Source organism: Callorhinus ursinus, unplaced genomic scaffold (genome assembly GCF_003265705.2).
Source record: "Callorhinus ursinus isolate GAN/ISIS: 27379988/994484 unplaced genomic scaffold, GSC_fseal_2.0 scaffold34, whole genome shotgun sequence".
Lineage (NCBI taxonomy): Eukaryota > Metazoa > Chordata > Mammalia > Carnivora > Otariidae > Callorhinus > Callorhinus ursinus.
The window spans coordinates 4418298-4438917 of record NW_027397096.1 but is presented as its reverse complement, the minus strand read 5'-3'; the positions used below and the strand labels follow the sequence as shown (position 1 = coordinate 4438917).

Genomic DNA, 20620 nt, shown 5'->3' with positions numbered 1-20620 from the left:
CCACAGCCCAGCCAGCCCAGCCAGCCCAGCCAGCCCAGCCAGCCTAGCCAGCTCTGTTGTGGTGACCAGCACTCTGCACTTGGCTTATGATGATTGTGACATATCATTTAGGGCCCCTCACCCAGGCCCAGAAGCTCATCCTTGCTTCATTTCTCTGCCAGTTAATCGTAGTCATTAACGGAGTACTCTTTCTAACCCTTCCTGTCCTCGTGATTCAGCACTGGCACGCACTCACTTCAGAACAAACAGAAAATGGACTGATGTGTCTTTAAGGGGAAAAAGTAATGGGTGTGAATGTTGGGGAATTGACAAAAACTTTTCCCCAAATGAAATATTTAGGGCATATTTCTAAGCATTCTGTTTTTTATTCAGATTGATTCGGTTGCACTTGATGAGAAATATAAACTTCTCATTTAGTTCTGAAACCTTGTGCCCAACTGGTTTCAACCAAAATGGCTGGTGAATTAGAGGGGAAGAAAATGGAATTAGACATTTGGCATCTCTAGTATTGTATCTTTCCTGTGGAGCCAGTGCTAGGAACTAAATTATTAGTGGTTATCTTTCTGGAGAGGTGTTGGCATAACTGAACTGACTTCTTTTTCTCTGTGCCCCTTTTTTTTCTTTTTAAGATTTTTTATTTATTTATTTGACCAGAGACACAGTGAGAGAGGGAACACAAGCAGGGGAGTGGGAGAGGGAGAAGCAGGCTTCCTGCCGAGCAGGGAGCCCGATGCGGGGCTCCATCCCAGAACTCTGGGATCATGACCTGAGCCGAAGACAGGAGCTTAACCAACTGAGCCACCCAGGCGCCCCTGTGCCCCTTCTTAACATGAAACACAGAAACACAGAAAAGGAGAAAATATAAGATGACTGGCAGTTCCAGGCTGTGGTGAAACTTAGCTTTATTATTAGTGTGTTTGTTAGGGTGTAATTCTATAAAGAAAGATAAGAGGGTGTAAAATTTCAGGTTGCCTTAACATCCACTCGTTTGATTTTCACAAGCTCCTCACGTATCTAGTTGTCCTCATGTCTTAACAAATTTTGCCTTCTAATTTGTCCTCTATTCTCCATCCTCTAGAACTGTTTGTTCATATGTTTTCCTTGCCCATCCAAGACCCGATATTCATCTTTGTTGCTCCAACACCTAGCCCAGGCCCTGGCATTTGGTGGATGGTCGATGATTAGCAGTGCTTTGGGTCGGTAGGCTTGTCTGTGCCAGTACAGTCTAATAGATGAGAAAGCTGAGGTTCTAGTGATTTACCTTACTCTAGTGATGGTAAAGTTAGAATGGAACCCACCTGTTTAGTACTCATCCCAGTGTTCTTGTCCCTAAGCTATTAACACACCTCCACCACAAAAATAGGATTAAGGCTGGATTCACTTAGAAAGTAGAAAAGAGGGGTTCCTGGCTGGCTCAGTCAGTGGAGCGTGCAACTCTTGACTTCAGGTTTGTGGGCTTGAGCCCCATGGTGGTGTAGAGATTACTAAAAAATAAAATCTTAAAAATTATTTTTAAAAAAAAGTGGAAAGGAAAGAATTGCTTATGGTGAGATATTTTGGTTAGTAAGAATTGGCTGGAATTTGGCTGCCAACCTGCATAAGCCATTGAAAAAGACCAGCTATTTGCAGTCAAACCAAGAATCAGAATCTTTTTAAAAATATTTTATTTATTTATTTGACAGAGACACAGCAAGAGAGGGAACACAAGCAGGGGGAGTGGGAGAGGGAGAAGCAGGCTTCCCGCCGAGCAGGGAGCCCGATGGCGGGGCTCGATCCCAGAACCCTGGGATCATAACCTGAGCTGAAGGCAGATCCTTAATGACTGAGCCACCCAGGCGCCCCAAGAATCAGAATCTTTAAAAAATATCAAATTACTTCATTTTACACAATAAAGAAATTCTTAGGGAAAATATGTAAATTAAGTTGTAAATTAAGACCTCTTCTCCACACTCTCCACACGACACTCCTTGACTAATACAGGTAATTTCTAGGGCTACCATAGACTTACATATTTTTAACAAGAAATAACTTCTCTATCTGCAAACAAATATTTGAGTGCCAATTGTGAATGGGTTCTATGCACATAATGCTTTTTATCTGTCGTAATCCTATCAAGTTTCATACAATTTTAGAACTAAATTGAACTTCAAAGATCATTTAGCCCAACCACCTCCTTCTGTGCTTAAGGATACTGGGATTCTGACATGTTGATTTATCTAATCGGTTAATGAATTAGAGCCCTCATCTCATCTCTGTTAGTCCTTGATCCTACAGAAAACTTCTATGAGGTGAATAATTCTCTCCTGATGATTCTGAGACACCTTGCTGCTATTCTTACTGGGTTTTACTATGTGGCTTCGTTGGAAGTAGGCAGACATGTAAGACAGAGTTCACATGCTTCCTTTGCACAGTTTCTGTGCTTGACTTTGCATGTGCCTATGGTTTTAAATATTTTTGCCTCCCACTTCCAGGCATGTTTGGTCTTCCCCTCTTGCCTGAAGGGAAGGTATAAGGTGTAAGACTAAAAGCAGTACCATATTTACAGGATTAGCTTTCATTTTTTGTAGGCTCCTTTATAGGCTAACCTATAATAGGTAATTCTGAAATATAAAATATTCTACTGGAAGTCAGTGACAGTTGCTGCTTGTGAAGATTGGTTAATGAGGGGAATACCCATTCCCTTTGAAGTTAGATGTATGTGCACACATCTTAGCTGGATACTTGTAGTAAATTGGCTGTATTCCATATCTATATACACAGAGACTCACATATTTTAACTCTTTATTTTTTACAGCCATCTCTTCCTGTACTTTATACCCTGTCTAGCCAGGCTACACATGAAGCTGTTCATCTCCTTTGCAGGATGTTGGTCTTTGATCCAGTAAGTAGTGTTTATTTTTATATTGTTTTAATGAATTAAAAATACATGTGTTCTAAGAAAAACATCCTGGCTTTAAGTAGCTGAGCAATGTAAAGAATGACTTTTCAAAAATAAACTTCAGTCCCCAGTTTCATGTGTTTCATCATGCTCACTCATTAAACAGAAGTTTATTAACACATAAACATCTAGGTGAAGAGAAATAGGGAACTATACCATCTTTATTTCTCTCAGGATTTGAAAAAAGAGTTTGACACCAAGGTAAATCAGGAGAAAAGAATCTTAACATTCTTGGAAAAAAATCTGCCCATTATATTGCATAAGGAACTGTTTACTCATTTGGTGGTTGAGATGGTAGCTTTATCAAACGCCATTTCTAGACTTAACTCTTCTGAGACAAAGTTCAGGTCTTCATTTATCTGTTCATCCCAAGAGTATTTATTATTCATCTCTGTGCTGGTAACTATTGCCAAAGAAGACTCAAAAATGAAAACATTTAGAAAAGAACATCTTACTTGCCAAGAGTACAAGGAAGTCCTCAAGTACAAAACACAACAGGTATTTAAAGGGGAAAAAAACCACAGAAGTACCATTTATGAAGTTTACATTGGTGTGTTCATAATGAGAAAACAGCTACATCTCAGGGGACAGAGTGAATTTTTTGTTCATTTGGTGTTTATTTTTTGGTTTCCATTTGTTTGCTTCAACATGTGAGGTGCCTCATGATATGGGAAGCAAAACAGAGTGGCGTTTCTTGTTTCCATACCCTCTCCTTGTGGTCAAGCTCCTACCATTAAGGACTGTTTCAACTACATAACTTGCTCAGTGAGCTAGTGATTTAGTGTCATTAGTTTGATTTTTTGTTTTATTTGGCAAGTTTATCTACATAGCTAAACTATGTATACAGCAGGAGATGTTAATACATAAAGACCTTTTATATATTTTTAATATATATTTTTTGGTTAACAAAATTAGAACCACATGAACTTGAGACTTCAGAGGTCATTTCTGTCTGCCTCTAGACAATATTATAAAGGCCCTGAGGTTAAATTTACTTTTATGTGTCAGAAATTTTTTACTCTCTTTATTCTGTTAAGATTAGGGACAAAGAGGGCGCCTGGGTGGCTCAGTTGGTTAAGCGACTGTCTTCGGCTCAGGTCATGATCCTAGAGTTCCAGGATCGAGTCCCGCATCGGGCTCCCTGCTCAGCAGGGAGTCTGCTTTTCCCTCTGACCCTCCCTCCTCTCATGTGCTCTCTCTCTTTCTCATTCTCTCTCTCAAATAAATAAAATAAAATCTTAAAAAAAAAAAAGATTAGGGACAAAGAACCATGTGATTCACCTGTACGACTTTTACTTGCAATACTTAGAGCTGTAAGGTGTCCTATTTCTCTGAGATCCCATGATTATTAATGATTCTGACCTGCCAGGAGTTCATAATCTTTACAACCCTAAGGATGGAATTCCTAAGCCATAGAGTGGATACCAAGCATGAGAGGCCTTTTAGACATCAGTTCTATACATGAAATGTCCTTTTTCCTTAAGAGTGGGGTTGTCACACCTAATTAAAATGAAACTTTTGGTGTGCTCATAGTTATACATTAGATTTATCTATAAGAAGGAGGTAAGATTTATCTGGTTAAAAAAAAATAGAGGATAGATTCTTACTGGAGCTATGCAAATAACTACATGGTCATTTAAAAAAGAATTCCATTAAGGCACCCCATGTAATATTTACCCATTTTTATCATTGTTTTATAGAACAAGGCCAACCAATATATATTGTTATTTATTTACAGAATCATTTTTAAATTGGCCTGATGCTTTTTTAGTTTCTGACTGATATTAAGGATTCTTTTCTTTCCAATTCTGAGGGTTCAATTAGAAATAGATGCCATTTTTAAAGAGTGTTTCATTTTGATTTTAACCTGTTAAATTGAGGGCTAGCAATACATTAAGAAGAAAGAAATGAGGTTTTTTTTAAAAAATATCCATTAAAAATAGAACATTAACCATAATTAAATCAGTTTATTTAGTCCAGTTAGTCTGAGATAATTATTTAATTATTTTATTGATCTTGGGTTAAGCAGTCTACTGCCACATGTCTGCTCCTGGACTGACACATTCCTGGAAATCCTGACTCAGTTACTTGGTTTAGTCTAGGTGATGGCTGTCTGTGCTGGTAATATCAGCTATACCCATAAGTTTATATCCTGAATTCAGTAGTCAGGAGTACCTGGTATAACAGTCCTTTACTGAGGTTCTTGTGATGTTTCTCATGGAAAATTTAATTCCTTAGCTTGTAGTAGAAGCCTTTAGGCAAATATAAGGAGAAAGCAGAAACCACTAGAGGATAAGGTTAAAGGGCTCTGGTTCTTTTATTGTAACACTATCAATAGTATTAGAAAGGATGGGATGTAATAAATAATCAGTTTATAAAGATGTAATCAACTATTAACTCAAATAGTGAAGGCATTAAACAAACCTCCAGAGACTTTAATTTATCTAAATGCAGTAGTTACAAGCAATATATTTTTAAAGCACAACAATAATTATTAGGAAGTTAGACAAAATTATTCACTTTTTTCCTCTTGCCAAACATATATCTATTAATTTGCATATAATCTTCCTTTTTTTTTTTTTAAGATTTTATTTATTTGAGAGAGAGAATGAGAGAGAGAGAGAGAGCACATTAGAGGGAATAGGGTCAGAGGGAGAGGCAGACTCCCTGCTGAGCAGGGAGCCTGATGCAGGACTAGATCCTGGGACTCCAGGATCATGACCTGAGCCGAAGACAGTCGCTTAACCAACTGAGCCACCCAGGCGCCCCACATATACATCTTCCTATCATCACATATTCTTTTATACTCTTTACAAAATATATATTACTTTACCCAAAGATATTTGTATATCTTTTTTAACTGTTTATTGATGGCTCCTCTATAATGTATTAATGAAGAGCCTTTTGTCCAGGTAACCAAAGACTATTTATTAACTCAAATTAATTATTACCAAGGTTTTAATGTTTAAGAATCAGATTAAAATTTAAGTTGACAAATTAAGTCCTTATGAATTGTAGCATTGTAAAACTGATTTATTTTTAGAAACACATTACCTATTATCATTCATCTAATGTAGTTGAACACATAATTTTGTAATTCTGTGATCTTATACAAAGGGATATTAGTTTATCTGACCAGCAAAATCAGTAGAAAAAAAACTGTAGACTTGTCCTCGCTTTGGCAGCACATATACTAAAATTGGAACGATACAGAGAAGATTAGCATGGCCCCTGCGCAGGGATGACACGCAAATTCATGAAGCGTTCCATATTTTTATGTATGGTGATTAACATAACAATAAAAAATTTTAAAAATTAAAAAAAAATGATTAGGCTTTTTGTGGGAAAACAAACCCAAAACTTATAGAATATTGTGGTGGCATTATTTGTACATGGCAGTAAAATCAGAAAAAAAACAGATATTTAAAAATTTTTATAACTATTAACTCAGGCTAATTTGTCCAGAGTCACCTTGCATAGTAATATCACTTGACCTCTTTATCTTACACAATTATATACCAGATATTAAAACTTTTAAGTTAAGAGAAATATTTTGCTTTTTACTTTGTAACCTACTAACCAAGAGTATTATTTTAATTCATGGTTAAAGCTTTATTTAATCTTTGAGTTACAGCTTTTTTTTTTTTTAAGATTTTATTTATTTATTTGAGAGAGACAGAGACAGAAAGAGAGCAGAGGGAGGAGCAGAGGAAGAAGGACAAGCAGACTCCACACTGAGTGCAGAGCCTGACGCAGGGCTCAATCCCAGGACCCTGAGATCATGACCCGAGCCAAAATCAAGAGTCAGACGCTTAACCGACTGAGCCACCCAGGCGCCCCTATGAGTTACAACTTTAGCAAGGAAAAATTTCTAAATAGCCAACATATTTAATACTTAAGGAAGAATAATGTTTTAAAAATCTTTTCAGGGGTGCCTGGGTGGCTAAGTCGTTAAGCGTCTGCCTTTGGCTCAGGTCATGATTCCAGGGTCCTGGGATCGAGCCCCGCATCAGGCTCCCTGCTCAGTGGGAAGCCTGCTTCTCCTTCTCCCACTCCGCCTGCTTGTGTTCCCTCTCTCACTGTCTCCCTCTGTCAAATAAATAAAATCTTTAAAAAAAAATCTTTTCATTTCTTTGTAAATGTCTTTAATGTGTTGATTGGTTCTAAAAGCCAGTTAGAACAGGAGTTTGCCCCATTTGCTTTTTAAGAGATCTCATAACATGATATATTAACTCCCTTCAGGAGTATACAAAGTACATCAATGTGTTTGCTTAGAAATATTTTTTATTTGTAAAATGGAAAGTTTTATCAGTTCTTCAAAACTAAAAGCAACAAAATCCAAGAAACAAGTGTCCACATCTATTATAAATGTTGATTAGTTAAACAAGGTATGTACAATATGTAATTAAGAATATATATGACATGGGGCACCTGGGTGGCTCAGTCAGTTGCATGTCTGACTCTTGGTTTCGGCTCAGGTCCTGGGATCGAGCCCAGTGTTGGGCTCCCCCGCTCAAGCAGGGAGTCTGCTTCTCCCTCTCCCTCTGCCCCTCCCCCAACTTGCACTCGCATGTTCGTGCATTCTGGCTCTCTCAAATAAATAAATAAATCTTAAAACATATATATACATATAGGACATAATTAAGCACCACTAGGTCCTTCCAAAGAACATTATTGAAAATCTGAGTAATTTTGTGATCTCTTTCTCAATTTAGTAAGGCAGTTTTTCTTTTCAGTGTTCATACCCTTTACAAAATGACAGTCTTCTTTAGCCGTGTTTCAGAAGTTCTAAAGAGACATTAATTTGTTTAGAAAAATGAAAGTTGATCATTGATTGCGTGCTAGGGATTTGATTTACTTTTTGTTCAAAGGCTTCTCTTAGGTACCTGACACTTTAGAAGACCCCATGTTGGTGCACACAGAACGAACAAACACAGAGCGTGCTATCAGTAGTTGGGATAACACCAAAATCTTTTCAACCCTGCATTCTGGAATTTTAGGAAATATCAGAATCCACAGACAAAAAAACTAACAGGAAAACCAGGTTCTGAGAGAGACCGAACTTCTCACATCTGCCACCTGACAGAAATGACTTAACGGTCAGATGATAAACTTAAAATCCAGATTCAACCACTGCTGCCACCAGTGTGTTCACGATTGGCCATGCTCAGTCAGAAACAGAAATAGACCTGTCCAGCTGTAGTGTGCAAAAAGCCAAGGAGCTCTGTCCCTCACATGAGACCGGCCAGAGGCACTGAGGACTCCAAGGGGCCCGGTCCCAGGCAAAATGTACTATCAACCAGCTTGTTCCCTTTGGTTCTGATAATAGACCTTTATCCCAGTGGAACCTCCAGGAATAGCTGGACCCATTTAGAAAAAAAAGAAGAAGCTTCTAAGAGTGCCAGCGAGTCAGGCTTCAGAAGGGCTGGATCACCAGATATACCATATGACAGGTAGTGAAAGAAACAAAACCAGGGTTGTCAAGTTTACAGTCATCTGTTCATGGTGGATAAACAGCAGCTTTCTTTTGTGATTATCATATCCTGAAAAGTCATGACATGCCTTTTAACATCAGCATAGAAAAAAATTAGATAAAAGTGTTTTTAGGTAAACCATGTTTATGGGAAATATTTAACATTTTGTTATTTGGGGGACTAGAACCAGTCAGGATGATCCAGTTATTTTTGGTTTGAGTACCAAATGGTTTTCTTTGTTTTTAATTGTGTTATGTGAAGTGCTTGATTATACTGGAAATGGGGCAGAGTGTCCATTCTTGTTCTACTCATACTGAGTCCATCCTTAAATACTCTAAAACATACTTACATGTCCACTAAGCTAAAAAGAGGAGCAGGGTTTTTTTAATGGAGAAATGAGTTTATGATTTATGTAAACCTGAACCTACTACATTAAGTATTCTGATCTGAAGTGCTAGAAAACCACAGGCCACCGATATTCGGATGGTGTTGGCTGTCAAAAAGGCATTCAGACCTTACCTGCTGCCTAACCTGAGCAATTCCCCATAGGCTTTTACCCTAAGTTCAGTTGGCATTCTAAGATAATAAAAGTTTGTAAAATTGCCACTGTGATCACATCTCTACCAAATGCTGAAACATATTTAGAAAATATAACTGTTATTTAAAATGTAAACTTATCCCCTCCAAAGCATTGCATATTTAAATGTCATGGTATTTGCCATTTTTTGACCATGCATATATCTGTTTCAAGGTAGGAACTCTTCAGGATCTTAGCAGAGTCACATCTAAGTGCTTTCTGGTGGTGTCTGGTGGTTGGTTGTCCTATGTTATATACTCCCTCTGCTGCTGCATTACCTGCCTCTACATTCAGACATCCCTCTTTATACAAGATATACTACAAACTAAGGATAAGCTGTGAAAAGCAGTTACTGTGTCTTAATGAAAGATCCTGTGTGGACAGTCATGTTTATCTGTAGTGTTGATGTGCTGGTCTCTAAATTTGATTTCAGTCCAAAAGAATATCCGCTAAGGATGCCTTAGCCCACCCCTACCTAGATGAAGGGCGACTACGATATCACACGTGTATGTGTAAATGTTGCTTTTCCACCTCTACTGGAAGAGTTTATACCAGTGACTTTGAGCCCATCACCAATCCCAAATTTGATGACACTTTTGAGAAGAACCTCAGTTCTGTTCGACAGGTTAAAGGTGAGTATCTTTTTTGGCCCTCGGCCAGGCAGGATGAATAATAACATTTTCCATTATGTGGCTGTGAAAAGCTGAGTCTGGATGGTGACCAAAGTTCCTCCATATGTTTATTTTACAACCTTGCATATAGCTTTTTGTCCAGGGCATATATGCCAAGAAAACTGTGTGTGTTATAAAAACACTGATTTAATATTGCATCCGGTGGAAGGTCAGGCAGAGGAGCTTTTCAAGCTGACTTATTTAGTGAGTATGACTCAAAGTAGATAATATGTATTCACTCAGTGTGATTTCACTGAATGAAACATATTGGACTTTTCTATATATAAACATGCAAATTATACAAAGGATATAAATACCCACTGAGGGAATCATTCCTTGAATGGTCACAAGAGAGGGGAATTTCTGACAGTCTACTCATAAAATTCCCTGACACGATCTCCTTTTGGGGTGGGGATGGAGGTTAATGACATCCAAAATTCTGAATGATTTTAGACATTTTAGGATGTTTTAGAAGAGTAGTTCCTGAGGTAAACAACCAAAACTGTGTGCCTAAACAACTGCAAGGTTTTTTTCAGTGATTTTCAAAAGAGCAATAATTACCAGCAACCTAGAATATTCATTCATAATGCCAACTCTGTGGAATCACCCTCAAATTTATAGACCATTTTACTCCTCCCACGGATGGAGTTTCAAACCCATATAACACCACTTGGTCGGCGGGATGGGGAGGTTGCCTGTGTTTAGCAGCCACTGTCATTTTGGTTTCAGGAAAGTTCCACTGGATCCTGCCTGATACATGATCTGTGGGTTTGATCTAACTATACCAGTAGGAAATGCCGTTCAGATGCTGGCCAGTTAGCTGAGAATCCACTGTTCCCAGGCCTGCAGATTGGCATGGATTGTATGATGTTTGTTTTCTCCACAGAAATTATTCACCAGTTCATTTTGGAACAGCAGAAAGGAAACAGAGTGCCTCTCTGCATCAACCCGCAGTCTGCTGCTTTTAAGAGCTTTATTAGGTAACTATATGTATGTAATTCTACTTTCTTGGTATTAAAAGGATGCCATTGTGATTTGGTTATTTAGCATATTTCTGTTTTTATTTAGATTAGATATATAGACAAAAAGAAGGTTTCTTCTACGAGTTTTGGCTTTAGTCAAAAGCAAATTAAAAATGTAAGCATTTGTTTTTACACTGACGCCACTTCACAGTGGTTGATTGGGGTGGTGCTTTGGCAGTTTTGTTCGCAGATGACCACTGTACTGCCTGATCGCGCACATGCTAGGGACCCTCCCACAGCAGCAGCGTGGCGGCGGCTGCCCGCGACTTAGACATGGTTATCTTGGCTCCCACTACCATCCCCACCACCTTAATAATAACTGCAAGCAGGGTGATTTTATAGGTATAGTGCTGGTGTATCCTGTCTAGAGTTATGTTGAAAGAGCTTCATAGCTGCTTTGGAACCCGACAAGCCTCATTCTCTTTGTCTCTCTCTCTCTCTCTCTGTCCTTTCCTTCTCAGTGTCTTTTTCCCTATTCCTTGCATCAATTAAGGTCCAACCAGGAGAAAGAAACCACACCCAGTAATGTGGACAGGGAAAATTTAATAGTGAGAAGCATTAACTAGGAAAAGATGGTTAACTTCTAAAAGGTGCATAAGATTCTGGAGGTTCCCAAAGTAGCAAATGCAGAAAGCAGGTACTCCCTCCAGACTAAGGAAGAGTGAACAAGGAAGAAATTAAGATTTGGAGGCCCCGCCACCCAAGGCTAATAAAATGTGGACCTCTTTGTCTATAGAGGATATGACTGCCACAAGAACACACACAGCTTGAGGGTGGTGAAGAAACTTTGCAAAAGGCGTGGGCAGAACTGGTCCAGAGAGACCTGCTGGGTTGCAGAGAAACTTGCCAGAAAGTTTGGGTAGAACAAAACTGGGCCTTCCACATCAAAAAAAACCACAACCAGAAGCAGGAAGAGAAACTGCTTCCTGATGCTGTGGCCTTGCAGTGTCCTTCCAGCATAAGCTGGGTGGCAAAAGATAACTGCGTAAGGTCTGGCTCCAGTATCACAAAGCAGGACAGAGAAGGGTGGATCTGGATTTAGATCTGAGAGACCACAGTCTTCCTCCTTTCTTCCCCACCTGCCTTTCTGCCTCTCCCTTTTCCTTCTCCTCCTTGCTTCCCTTTTAATTGGCCTTGACCTGGTGTTGAAGTTGATTACATTTATTAAATCAAAGTCAAGAATTTTTGTTTAGGGGCGCCTGGATGGCTCAGTCATTAGGCATCTGCCTTCGGCTCAGGTCATGATCCCAGGGTCCTGGGGAGCCTGCTTCTCCCTCTCCCACTCCCCCTGCTTGTGTTCCCTCTTGCTGTGTCTCTCTCTGTCAAATAAATAAATAAAATCCTTTAAAAAAAATTTTTTTAAAGAATTTTTGTTTAGAATTTTTTAAATCAGGGGTGACTTTCATTTCTTCCACATATTTTTCTGTGGAAAGAAGGAATTAGGTTGCATTTCTACTTTTCTGTGGTTTAAAATTAATTTATTATTTCCCCCTAAGAATCAGTGGCCCAGTCAGTCATGTGTTTTAATACCTTTCAGGTGCAAGTTATTCATTATCCCGAAGCAAAGTGATTATACACACACCCTCAAGTTTATAATCTAGTTAGCAATATTAGACAGATATGTGAAACAACTGAGAAAACCGATCTGTGGGTAACAAATGCCAAATGATTATCCATCACTACTGAATTCATACTGATAAAAGAGTGCTTATAAGGCTCATTCACATAAGTTCCCACTTAAAGTCACTGTATTTTGAGAGGCTACTTTTACATGAATAATTCTACATCCCTTAAGGTTATTTTCCTGGTTGATTATAGACATTATTACTTATAATACCTACCACTTAGTTTATATTACAAAGTAGACGTGGTGGAAGGCGCTTTACTTACATTATCTCGTGTATTCATCACAATGTCCTGTGAGGTGGATGGCCGGCATCATCCCCTTCCAAAAGAGGAAAGATGAGGGAATTTGCTCGGCATCCCATAGTGAGTAAATGACTTGTCTTCAAGCCCATCACTGTTGCCTCACTTATAGATACAGATTCTTGAATGAACAATTGGGAACAAACGTAGCTTTAGAGAAGTTAAACAAAAATCCAGAAATGGACTTTATGATTTTTTTAAAGGAAGAGAGGAAAACACACAGCATGGACTCGCCCTCTTGCCCTTTGTAGTGTGACAGCTGGTTTCACCGTGTCTCTATTTTTTTCCAGTTCCACTGTTGCCCAGCCGTCTGAGATGCCCCCATCTCCTCTGGTGTGGGAGTGACGGTGGACGATATTGTACTACTGAAGATGTAATGTAGCTTTCCACTGGAGTCTGGGATTTGCAATTCTGGAGGTTAATCATGCTTGTACTGTAATTTTACTAATGAAGTTTTAAATTAACAACCACTACTTGTATGATATGAATAATATTTAGAAATGTTACTAGACTTTTAATCTTGTAAAGTGGTTGTGCTTTTAGAAGAAAACTATTTTACCCAGAGTTGCACATGTTTTATGAATTTAGTGCAGCTGTTATGGCTCACCTCAGAACAAAAGAGAATTGAACCAAATTTGGGATTTGGGGGTTTTGTGTTTTTGTTTTGTTTTGTTTTTCTTTTTTTAAAATGAAGTGAGATTGTTCACACACACACACACACACACACACACACACACACACAAAGGACAGTCGTACATTTTGATATTTGAGCCATTCCTAAAAATTTGGGGTTTTCTAAAACAAAAGAATCTAGAAACCTTGCCTGCGACCAATCATGGAGCCACATGAGGGGATCGTGGCTGCACCTGGGGGGGTGGGGGTGGGGCATGCCACCTAATGATCAAGCCCTATAATTAGCTTCTCATTAGAGCTGTGACGGTGATGTGTGCTGTCTAAAATCCAATGTTGTGGGTAGAGAGAATGAGTTTGTGACTAGGAGAGACTAAACTTCTGTTTTCCTTACCCAGTATAAATATATATATATATATTTAATCTATTTTTATTAGAAGTTTTTCTGCTCTTTCTTACATAAAAGAACCCCCCAAGCATGCATCTTTCATGTGTGTAAATAATTCATTTCTGGGCTAATTTCAAAAGAATCCCAATATTGCTGTATAGAGAGAGAACTAGCTTGCACATTTTAGGTCTGTGAAATTTTGTGAGACTTTTCCTGCACTGGACAGTAAAAAAAATAAATAAATAAAGACAAAAACAAATTTTTAAAAATTTTAAAGCCACAAAAAAAGGCACATAGGGAATTATGTCAAATGTGTTTGTGTCCTTAGGCAAAGCTGTGGGAGTCTTGAAATGTCACAGTAGTAAATAACTTATTACTTTTTGACAAATTCTTTTTTCTGTTGGAACACTGAATTCTTCTGTGCATATGTATATATGAATACAAATTGAAGGCCTCTACCTCCTGGAGTTATACAACTTGGCTTGTTTACCTCCACATGCTGATGATGACTATTTTTTTTTTTTAAGTTCAATGTGGAGACTTGAAACTTGAATGTCCCTTCCAACTTTTATATTAAAAATAAAAAGACAAGAAAATTGAAGATCGTTTTTCACCTGTACAAGGAATACTAATGGATCGTCTTAAAATTGGTCTAGGAAAAAACCTTGGTGTGTGTTATGGACAATTAACTGTTAAAGTTATTGTAAGTTATCTGTATTTAGCAGAGTATTTTCATCTTGAGTGATCTGAGCTGAATTTGAAGACTATTAATAAGTTATGTTTGGAAGTTTTAACTTCAATGAAGTAATTATTTGCTGTGAAAGAAACAAACATTGAATTACTAAACAAAGATGGTGCAATATCTTTGTTTTTTTTTTATGAGGCTCCTGAGAATCAACCCAACTGAAGCATTTCAATTCACTTGAATGAGAAACGTGTTTAGTATCAAAAGAGCCCAAGAAGACACTGGTGTGAAAGGTACAATCTCAGAGGTTGGTCAATTACCGTGGCACACTTACTGGTCACTTTGTACAATGTAGATTTGAAGTACAGTGGTGAAAACATTAAATGTGACATTTGAAAAAGATGTGTCATCTGTTTTCTTTCAATTCTTTTCCTTTGTTTTCTCTTCAGCACAGCTTTTATTCCTGATTTTGCAGTTTTAAGACATTTCCTATTTATATTTTTATTTTGATCTTTGAGGAAATTAGTTGTGGTTTTTAAAATTCTTCCCAGAAACTTTACATTGCCAAAATATATCAAAAACTTAAGTAATATTAAAGATATTGTGAGTCAAATATATATAATTTGAAAGTCTTTCCAGACCTTTGTATGTCTAATCCAGTGGTTTTCAAGCTTTTTTTTTTTTTTTTTGAGTAAAGAACCCTATTTTCATGTGAGATTAAATTTCAATATACTGGAGCCCAAAACATTAAATAAATAAACTGGATGAAACAGACTGCCAAGGACTTGACCTCACCCTTCTCTTCCTTTCTGCCTCCTGCCCCTGGCACCCCAAAGGAATTCCAGCAAAGGAAGAAGTCCCAGCTGGAGTGCCTGGGGCTCAGTCAGCTGAGCATCTGCCTTCGGCTCAGGTCATGATCCCAGGGTCCTGGGATCGAGTCCTGCATCAGGCTCCCTGCTCAGCAGGGAGTCTGCTTCTCCGCCTCCCTCTGCTGCTCCCCCTGCTTGTGCTCTCTTGTTCTCTCTGTCAAATGAATAAAATCTTTTTTAAAGGGGGAGTGGTGGGGAGAAGTCCCAGCCAGATGGTGGTATAATTACGACCTGACACCAGACTGCCTAACTTCAGAATACCTCCCCTGTGGTGGATAAGGCAACATGACTCTTGAGTTTGTAGAAGGTATGTATTTCCCCCGTCCTTCCTTGATTTAGCAAAATGAATGGATTTTTTTCCTGACATGGAGGGAATTGGCTGTTCTAACTCATATAAATTAATACACATACACAAAGTAGTTTGTTCATCCAATAAACTTTTGAATACCTACTGAGTACAAGAATTACTTATAAGGACACCTTGTTAATATCAGTAGTGCTTGAATAAGAAAACTAGTTTTCATCACTTAAAAGAGAACATTATAAATTGCACAATTTTTTTTTTTAAGATTTTATTTATTTGACAGAGACATAGCAAGAGAGGGAACACAGCAAGGGGAGTGGGAGAGGGAGAAGCAGGCTTCCTGCGGAGCAGGGAGCCTGATACAGGGCTCGATCGCAGGACCCTGGGATCATGACCTGAGCCGAAGGCGGATGCTTAACGACTGAGTCACCCAGGTGCCCCCACAACAAATTCTTCACAGATAAATATTAGAGAAAATATATTGACCTATTCCCACTGAAACCTGCTCAGCTAACCAAGGGATGTATGCCTCGTTTTTTGTTTTTGTTTTTAATTGTTGATAATTGCAAAATGTGGAATTTCTACAGCCAGTGGAATCAATATGGACCAGTAGGTCAGCTGCAATTTGTTTGCACTTTAGGTATAAGGACCCAGATAATTTCTTGTGATAGTTCATAAGGTTTGGAATTTTTATTTTGTTTTTCTTCTATGGTATATCATTTAAAATACTACTTTATACTAAAGAACAGAATATGACATTTGCATGAAATTTGAAATAAAGGCCACTTTGGGGGAGCTGTTTCCTACTATGCTCTCAGGAATGTCTAAACAGCATGGGTAATAAATGAGAACTTTGAGGCTCCTCTTCTTCCTTAAATGGTCTTTCCTTGGCTTCCGTAACACCACTCTGTTTTTCTCCCTTCTTGGGGGCCACAGTCTCCTTCCTATACAGGCTCCTTCCTCTGCTTAATCTTCACAATGTTGTGTTCCCTGGGAGCTAGGGATCAATCCTGAATCCTGGCTTCTCTTCATGCTCTAAAGCCACAGGTTCTTGACTTGGCTTCTTGGTAGAATCACCTGGAGAACTATCAGAAATTCCAGTGCATAGGCTGCACCTCAGACCAGTTAAATCAGAATCTCTCTGGAGACAGGTCAGGCATCAGTTTTGTGGTCATTTTTTTTGGTTTTTAAGATCTCCAGTTGATTCCAATGTCCAGCTAAGATTGCGATCCACTGTTGGCTACTCTCATCTTGTGACCTCATCTGCCCTCAATGAGCATAAGAGAATGAACCCTAATCTCTTACTATATACCCAGATTTTTCTGCTAGGTGCCTATTAGAAATTTCCACTTGGTTATCTTACAGGCATCTCAGACATGTCAAAAACTGAAATTAATGTTTCCCACACAACTTTATTATTAAACCCCTCTCACTTTTCCATACTGGTTCTTTTTTCCCGCTTCCCAGACTAGGGCCATCCTTAGCATATAATGAGGAATTGTGGAAGAGAAAGGAATTGTATGTTTGGGGGAAAGAGGGACAGAGTTCGGAGCTGGCCCAGGCTATAGCACCCTCTCTTCACATTAGGTTAGGACCTGTGCCAGAGTGGTACTCTTGGCACCACAGCACCAGGTTTTCCTTTTTTGGCAGGGGAAGTGGAAGAGAATGGCTCAAGCTACAGTGTTCCATCTGCTCCCTTCCCCTAAATCCTGGGCCAGGGCTTCACCATCCACCCTGTTACTTAAGCCAGAAATCAGAGTCCTCCTCACTCCCATCTTCACTCCAGAATTCATGCACATTTTTCATTCCAGTCTTTAATATTCTTTTATCTTAATGTTCTAAATTACATGCTATAAAAGAAAAATAAAACTTCCCCAGTTGATGAGTTAGATGCTGTTGAATCTTGTTTTCCATTTTGGAAATCAGGGCTGAATTGAAGAGACTGCTACTACTTGCCGAACTTAACACCCGGTTTCTCCTCTCTCAAGATTAAAATAATTTGAGAATCAAACCCATAAATGGTGACATTTTGCCTACACATTTTTTACATATGTGTCAGGTGTACAGCTCTATAATTCAACATCTGTATACACTACAAAGTGATCACCAGCAAAATGAAGTTACCATCCATCACCATACAGTTGCCCCGCTTCACCCAATTCGCCCACCCCCTAACCATTAGTGTGTTCCCTGTATCCGTTTTTGTTTTGTTGTTTTTAGACTCCACATGAGTGAAATTATATGGCATTTGTCTTCATCTGACTTACTTTGCTTAGCGTAATACAATCAAGGTCCATCCATGTCACAAATTGCAAGATTTCATTCTTTTTTATGGCTGAGTAGTATTCCATCGTATAAATATACCACATCATCTTGATCCATCGATCTGTGGACACTTAGGTTGTTTCTATATCTTGGCTATTGTAAATAATGCTGCAATGGACATAGGAGTGCAGATACCTTTTCAAATTAGTGTTTTCATATTTGTCAGATAAATACCTAGAAGTGGAATAGCTGGGTCATGTGGTAGTTCTTAATTTTTTGAGGACTCTTCATAGTATTTTCAATAGTAGTTGCACAAATTTACAATCCCACCAAAAATGTACAAGGGTTTCCTTTTCCCCACCTCCATTCCAACACATTTCTGTTGGTTTGTTTTTTTTTATAATAGCCATTCTAATAGATGTGAGGTGATACCTCATTGTGGTTTTGATTTGCATTTCCCTAATAATTAGTGATGTTGAATAACTTTTCATGTGCCTTTCAGATCCTCTGCCAATTTTTTAATTGCATTGTTTTTCTGTTGAGTTGTATGAGTCCTTGTATATTTCAGCTGTTAACCGCTTATCCCATAACTGGTTTGTAAATATCTTCTATTCAGTAGATTGCCTTTTTGTTTTGATGATGATTCCTCTTGCTGTGCAGAAGCGTTTTAGTTTATTTTTGCTTTAGTTTCCCTTGCCTTTGGAGTCTGTTGCACAAAGATACTGCTAAAACCAATGTCAGAGAGTTTACCACCTGTGTTTTCTTCTCGGGATTTTATGGTTTCAGGTCTTAGATTCAAGTCTTTAATCAATTTTGAGTTAATTTTTGTATCTGGTGTAAGATAGTAGTCTAGTTTCATTCTTTTGCATGTGGCTGTCCAGTTTTCCCAGCACCATTTATTGAAAAGACTATCCTTTTGCCATTATATGTTCTTGGCTCCTTTATCATAGATTAATTGTCCAAGTATGTGTGAGTTTATTTCTGCACTCTTGATTATGTTCCATTGATCTCAGTGTCTGTTTCTGTACAAATACCATACTGTTTTGATTACTATAGCTTTCTAGTATAGTTTTAAATCAGGGAGCCTGATACCTCCAACTTTATTGTTCTTTCTCAAGATTGCTTTGGCTATTCAGGTCCTTTGTGGTTCCATACACATTTTAGAATTATTTTAGTTCTGTGAGGTATGCCATTGGAATTTTGATAGGTATTGCATTGAATTTGTAGATTGTTTTGGGTATTATGGACATTTTAACAAAATTATTTTTTCCGATCCACATAGAATATCTTTCCATCTGTTTGTGTCCTCTTCAGTTTCTATAATCAGCATCTTATACTTTTCATTATACAAGTCTTTTACTTCCTTGGTTTAATTTATTCCTAGGTAATTTATTCTTTTTGATGCAATTGTAAATGGTATTGTCATTCTTTTTTTTTTTTAACTAATCTACACCCAGTGCAGGGCTCAAACTTAACAACCCCGAGATCGAGTTGCATGCTGTACCCACTGAGCCAGCCAGATGCCCTGGTATTGTTTTCTTAATTTCTCTGACATCTTGTTATTGGTGTATAAAAATGCCACAGATAGGGGCACCTGGGTGGCTCAGTTGGTTAAGCATCTGCCTTCGGCTCAGGTTGCTTCTCCCTCCCCCGCTTCTCCTGCTTGTGCTCTCTGTCCAATAAAACCTTTTTTTAAAAAAAATGCCACAGCTATCTGTATATTGATTTTGTATCCTACAACTAAATAATTCAGTTATACTAATTGTATTTTTGGTAGTTTCTTTATACAGACATATATATCTCTTTATACATACATACGTATATATATATATTCATGTCATCTATAGATAGTGGCAGTTTTACTCCTTCCTTTCCAATTTGGATAACTTTTCTTTTTCTTACCTAATTGCTATGGCTAGGACTTCCAATACTGTGTTGAATAAAAGTGGCATCCTTGTCTTGTTCTTGATCAGAGAGGAAAAGTTTTCAGTTTTCACCATTAAGCATGATGTTAGCTATATGATCCTCATATGTAACACTTTCTTATGAGGTACATTCCCTCTATACACACTTTGTTGAGAGTTTTTATTATAAATAAATGTTGAATTTTGTCAAATGCTTTTTCTGCATCTATTGAGATCATACAATTTTTCTTTTGTTAATGTGCAATATCACATCGATTTGCAGGTGTTGAACGATCCTTGCATCCCACTTGATCATGGTACATGATCCTTTTAATGTATTTTTGGACTTGGATTGCTAATATTTTGTTGAAGATTTTTGCATCTATGTTCATCAAGGATATTGGTCTGTAATTTTTTTTGTGGTGTCCTTGTCTGGTTTTGGTATAAGGGTAATGCTGGCCTTGTAATATGTGTTTAGAATCTTTTCCTCCTCTTCATTTTTTTTAAGGCGTTTGAGAAAGATCAGTATTAAATTTTTGAGTGTGTGGCAGAATTCTCCAGTGAAGCTGCCCGGTCCTGGACTTTTGTTTGTTGCGAGATTTTTCATTACTGCTCCATCCTCCTTACTACTAATCCATCTAGTCACATTTTCTATTTGTTCATGATACAGTCGTAGCAGATTGTATGTTTCTAGGAATTTTTTAATTAACATATAATGTATTATTGGTTTCAGAGGTAGAGGTTTGTGATTCATCAGTCTTATGTAATATCCAGTGCACATTACATCACATGCCCTCCTTAATGTCCATCACCCAGTTACCCCATCTCTCCACCTCCCTCCCCTCCAGCAACCCTCTAGGAATTTTATTTTTAAGATTTTATTTATTTGTCAGAGAAAGAGTTCAAGCAGGGGGAGTGGCAGTCAGAGGGAGCAGCAGGCTCCCCACTGAGCAAGGAGCCCGATGCG

The 20620-nt window shown here is 38.2% G+C and overlaps 1 protein-coding gene and 1 non-coding gene across 3 annotated transcripts in view; both read left to right on the top strand.

Annotated features, from left to right (window-relative positions):
* The window catches only part of NLK (nemo like kinase), a 175930-nt gene extending 160995 nt beyond the window's left edge, over positions 1-14935 (top strand). The window contains exons 8-12 of one of the 2 annotated variants that reach the window (XR_012374415.1): positions 2795-2881; positions 9423-9621; positions 10547-10640; positions 12899-13025; positions 14154-14933. Coding sequence is in view for 1 of the 2 variants with exons in the window: in XM_025851321.2 (XP_025707106.1) it covers positions 2795-2881; positions 9423-9621; positions 10547-10640; positions 12899-12953 (435 nt within the window). In the remaining variant the exon portion in view is untranslated. Of the gene's footprint in view, positions 1-2794; positions 2882-9422; positions 9622-10546; positions 10641-12898 lie in introns of both variants that reach the window. The other variant, XM_025851321.2, reaches the window with a different exon arrangement.
* LOC112808481 (U6 spliceosomal RNA) lies at positions 6108-6214 on the top strand. Its single transcript, XR_003204357.1, has one exon. It is a non-coding gene; the product is annotated as a U6 spliceosomal RNA (small nuclear RNA).
* Positions 14936-20620: the final 5685 nt, after the last annotated feature.